General features: G+C 43.8%; 1 protein-coding gene across 1 annotated transcript; it reads right to left on the bottom strand.

The window, feature by feature from the left end:
- Positions 1-3,912: 3,912 nt before the first annotated feature.
- Positions 3,913-5,238, bottom strand: CKAP4 (cytoskeleton-associated protein 4; the record flags this gene model as incomplete). Its single annotated transcript, XM_010022372.1, has 1 exon — positions 3,913-5,238. A coding segment is annotated over one exon (1,326 nt), but the record flags the coding sequence as incomplete, so codon positions are not given.
- Between the last annotated feature and the right edge of the window lie 328 nt (positions 5,239-5,566).

The following is a 5,566-nucleotide window of genomic DNA, read 5'->3' as shown; positions in this document are numbered from 1 at the left end:
CAGGGGGCGACCACCGCCTGCCGCCGCTGTTCCCAGCAAAGCCGGCTCGGGGGTTGGAGGTTGTTTATGATGTTCCTCTTTTCCCTTCAATCCTCACTCCGCTCCCTTGGAATGTAAGCAGGCCCGATGGTTCAACCGTTCGATGTCCTACTTATGAGGAACGGCTGACGGAACTCGGGGGTTTAGTCTGGAGAAGGCTCGGGGGGGACCTTATCACTCTCTACAAGTGCCTGAAAGGAGGATGGAGCGAGGTGGGGCTGGTCTCTTCTCCCAAGTGACAGGACAAGAGGAAACAGCCTCAAGCTGCACCAGAAGAGGTTTAGATTGGATATTAGGAACAATTTCTTCACAGAGAGGATGATCAGGCATTGGAACAGGCTGCCCAGGTAATGGTGGAATCACCACCCCTGAAATGTAGACCAGGCTCTCAGTGACATGGTTTGGTGGTGGTCTTGTCACCGCTGGGGTAATGGTTGGACTTGATGATCTTAAAGGTCTTTTCCAATCTAGCTGTTTCTATGATTCTCTTTTTATCTAGAACGTTCTACCTCTTACCATCACTCTCCTCTTTGAGACACCCTCCAGCTCAGCCTTGCCTTTCTCAAGGGGCTCCAAACAGGACAGACTGCCCTTGGCATCACCAAGCAGAGCGGAGGGCACACACTGGGTGTTTTTAGGATAGCGTGGTGTCCGTACATCTCAGAAAGCCCTTTCCTGTGGTAATTTAATTTCTCTGCAGCTTTACTTGCACTACCAAGTTATGTCAAATAAGACAGTATAGACTCAATCACTTTACCTTTAGGCCACCAGAAACCCTTCTTCCTGTTACAGGTTACTTCACTTGAGACAGCAGTCGATACGCAACTGGGAGAAGTCCCTGCACAGCACAAGATTTATCTCCACCACGTTTGCCAGCACAGCTATTTGGGCAAAGTTCTTTCAAATGTGATCAAGTCCATACTGCCTTGGTATAATGATTTCTTCTAAGGTGGGAGCTGAAAACAAAGATAAATATTAACGAACTGGCTGAATCAATACCTCATCAATCAGGTGGACAGTTTTAATTGAAATCTGTTATTCTCACAGCAAGTTCTTGATGATCTACTACTAACGTAAAACAACACAGGCAACATAGACTTATGTCTGTGAGACCTCTACTGCTTTACTGCAAAGCTTAGGACCAACAGTAAAGAGCAGCACTAGGACTGGCTGTGCTCTGGAAGCATTTATCAGGGAATTAGGAAGTGCTTCTGTTTGATGCAGCTGTTGAGCCAAACAGAAAAGCTCAACCTCCAGCCTGCCAAGGGATCCTTGCCATTGTGCCTACCCCCAGACACATTATTATTTATGAGTAACTATTATTTAGTGAAATAATTTCAATAGCTTGCCATAAAAAGTTATTAAAAGTGTAACTAGCAATTCTGCATTTAATCTTTGAGATCAAAGGTAGCCCAGCCACCCTGCTTACAGCCTCCTACTTCCCTCATCATGCAGCTACTACCCTTCAGAGCGCACTGCATGCTTGCTGTCAACACGTTATATTGAATCTTCTAGATGGAAGGGCTTGCATGCTCACCTGTTTTGTTGAACATAGGCAGCCTACTAACACTGATTGCCTACTTCTGTGAATTTGGCCTCACGAACTGCCAAGGATGTGATGATGCCCATTCTCCTGAAATCATGCTTTCTCAAACTTTTGAATGAAGACTGTAACAGTTTACGGGCCTTGCAATCCAGCATTCCAAGCTATGCAAAAGCAGCAGCCACTTTGGAGAGACGACGTAGGTCCTTCCTGCACATTATTTCTGTTCTACATGTTTTGGGCATTGAAAAAGTCTCGCCAAGGCATCGCTGGCAGCATCTGACATAGCATTCATTCTCTGCATAAACCACGTATTTCACATGTCACGAGTATCATGTTGGGCTTCTGAGCCTGGAGGTCAACACCGCTGCCTTGAGCGGATCCAAATCCCGTTTTCCAGAGTCTGCCTGAAACTACAACAGATGAAGAGTCCCCCCATATTCCTTTATGAAAGCTGAGAACTAGCACAGGGCTGCACCACATCTGGTGCTTCACCCAAGCCCTTTCCTGCAACTCCACTGGAAGCATCCCGGGAAACACAACATTAAGTAAGTAGCAATCAGAAAACAAAAGGTGCAAAGAATACTCCAAATGTTTATTATGTATTAAAAATACCGCAAATAAGCCATACAGTTCATTTCACAGTAACCTAAACAACATTGTTCAAGAACTTGAGAAGTCAACAATGAACAGTGCAGTTCCAACAGCGACAAATTACCTTAATGCCACGGTTCCCTCCTTCTCTGCCAGCAATTCTTTCCTGTTTACAGTGGGAACAACTCTGGATATGGAGAACTCCTTTTCACCTGTGCTGTTCCCATAAGCACACCACTTCTGGAAGGTGCTGTTTCTAGGAATTCTTCTAACGTAGTCACAGATCTGGCTAGTGCACGCTGAGGTGAGCATGATGCCCACAACCTATTTCCAAGGTATCTGTGTACAGACTCCGTTACCAAACCTTTGGGTAAAGTTCAAAAGGAAACTTGAAAAAGGAGGGATAGTGGAACTCCTTTCCAGAAAGACAGAAGCCCAAGAAAGCTTGATGAAAAACTGGTTTTAAAATGAACATCTGGAGATTCATGACACTCTCAGCCAGTTCTTAGAAGGATCCTTTGCTACCAGTGCTGCAGGCAGATACCCGGGGACAACAATGGTGTCAATCAGGCACCAAGTCCTGAATACATAACAAGAGTTCAGGTTACTGTCAGCTGTGTGAAAACTTGGAAATGTATATGCCTTAGAGCAATTCTGCTGATTTCACGGTGATCTTCCCCCTTGTGTGCTTTGGAGTGTACTGTTGTAGTTAGCATGCTTGCTATATATGGAACACAAGGTGCACTTTTGGTCCTTCTCTTTCCTTGTTCAAACCTGTGGTAATTTTTACAGAAAACCCTGTATTACAGACAAATTAGGCCTTTCCAGAACAGACACATCCTCATCGTGTCCAAAAATACGACAAAAATATTACTGTACCCTCTTGGAAGTAATCTCACCCTTCAGGTGACCCTTCTAAGCACTGATCTGCACCAGCAGCTGAAGGTGCTCCAAAGAAGCCTGTGATGACAAAGAATAAATCTCTCCAGCCATGTGGTGGAACACCCCTCTTAGGTCTTGGTACCAAACAATGCCACTTATCTCAAAACTTCCTTTGAGGGGGCTCCTTGCTAGCCCCTTGGTACAGACTAAGGACTCACAGAAATACACTACAGCTCAGCTGACACCTGGTAAACTGACCACGTGGCTGAATCCCAAACTGTAGAAACGGGTAAGTTGCTTCAAACCTGGTCCGCGCTTCAGGTTTACTGGTCTGAACAGTTTAACACAGGGATGTAGTTTAGTTCATTTGTTTCTTAAACCAAAACATACCAGTAAAATTCCCAGTGTGTATAGAAGTATGCTCTTCATACCAGAAGTTGTAGTTTTTCTGTATGGGGTATCTAGTGTAATAGTGTGAAACACCTTTGTGCCATTAAAAATGCCCATGCTGGTGAAAACACCTTCGTGCCATTAAATACACCCATGCTAATGAGGCTGTAGTCCTTTAGTTACACCACTGCAGTTACAGCCGTGTAACTTATAGAGAAGATGAGCCCTTAGAATCTCAACCCCCAACTAAACTCTTGTTTTCTGGAAATTTTAAAAAACCAAACACACAAAACAACCAAAAGCACTACACAAAAGAGAAATAAAGGAAATAAGCAGAACTGTCTCTATCATTAAAGTATTCTTATTCTCTTTGGAGGTATCAAATTGCTTTTAAAAAGAGTAAAAAACTGGGCATACAAAAGCTATTCTCCTTAATCCATTACCTGCACAAGGAGCACCACTGCCTAAACTTTTTCATGGATTTTTTCTACTTTCACAAACAACCTTTCCAGGTCATTCCTCAGGTCATCTATTGAGCTCTTCACAGACTCCAAGTTGTTCTCATTATTTTCTATTTTCACTGAGTAGGAGACTAAACTATCCACTGCAGTTCTTATCATTTTCAAATCAGAATCAACCTGGCTGACAAAGGATCTCAGTTCATCGACAGAGCCTTCCACAGAAGAAAACTTTTCAAGATAGCCTTGAGACTGTACTTCGCCCGCCTGGAGATTCCCTTGATCCAGCAAAGTACTGATTTGCTTCTGGACATCCTGAAGAGCACTGGAGGATGGCAGTTCACTGATGCTTCTCCTCAAGTTTTCCATGTCATTGTACAGTGAGGCCTGCGATTCACCAAGATTCTTCAGAACGTCTGTGACCGAAGTTAGGTCTGAGATTCCCTGAAGTGCAGTAATGCTTTGTTCTAGGGTACTGAGCTTACTTTTATATTCTGCCTCCTTAGAAAGAAAGGATCGCATGTTTTCACTGTTTTGAGCAGCAGCAGAAGTTAGAGACTCCAGGCTGTCTTCTATGTGCCTCAATCGAGACTCTAGTCCCTCACTGTTCTTCCCAAAAGCTTCTAATGCTTTTCTGAAGAGTTCATTTTCTTCCCATTTGTTGAGGTTGGCTTTAACTTGCAGCAAATCTTCATCGAGTCTTTTAATGTCACTAGGGAGATGCATAATAGAATCCTCAGCTCTCAGAACTTTCTCCTGTAAAGCTTTTAATGAAAGGTGTTCAGTGTCTGCAGCCTCTTTGAATTTCTCATGTTCTTGTTTGAGGTTGACTAGCTCTTTCACTTCAGTATACACATCGGACTCCATGGAGTCTATTGTACTCTTCAAGGACTCTATGTCCTTTTCTTTGGTTTTCATGGATGCTTGCATCTCATCAAAAGCATCTTTTAGCACCTTAATTTCATGTTTATACACATCTGCCTCTTCTAGTGAATCAACCTTTGCTTTCATGTTGTTGATTTCATCTTGGCTCCTTTGCTGGACTTCAGTGAATACAGCAATGTTATCATTTATAGACTTGGTTAGCTCTGTTAGTCTCTCTTCAACTGTGTTTTCCAGAGATGTGAAGTCTCGTTCCCTTGCATCCTTCACCATGTGGATGCCATCAGACAAGTCTTTCAATATTTCATTTTGCAGCTTCTGAAGCACTTCACTGATGCGGTTTATTTCGCTCTCCCCTTGTTTAACAGCCTTCTCAGTAACCTCCTGCTTCTGCTGAGCTATTTTCATCATGGACTCAAATTCTCCAAACGTGGCTTGAAGGGAACGCACCTGAAACAGAAATACACATGGTTAATACCTACAATTTCATCCTCACCTACGTCCTCACCCTTTGTGTCCTTATGGCCCTTGTTACTATATGAGATGATCATCTTGCAATCCTTCATGCTCTCTACCCAAGGTGACCCTATGGCACCTCGGATAAAGGATGCACGAAAAGCCCATCCTCTGGAGCCTTACAGCTGTATAGAGAAATCCATCTTCTGCTGAGGATCCTTCGCCTCACTGACCTGCCACAGATGATCCAGGAAATGCGTGTGTGAAAATCAAATTTGAGCCTCCAGAGTCTGCATCCAGGCCCCTGAGTCATCCCTCCCCT

The sequence above is a fragment of the Nestor notabilis genome, unplaced genomic scaffold (assembly GCF_000696875.1).
Source record: "Nestor notabilis isolate BGI_N333 unplaced genomic scaffold, ASM69687v1 scaffold18959, whole genome shotgun sequence".
Taxonomy (NCBI): domain Eukaryota; kingdom Metazoa; phylum Chordata; class Aves; order Psittaciformes; family Psittacidae; genus Nestor; species Nestor notabilis.
The sequence above is the reverse complement of the archived record's forward strand: the minus strand, read 5'-3'. Positions and strand labels throughout refer to the sequence as shown.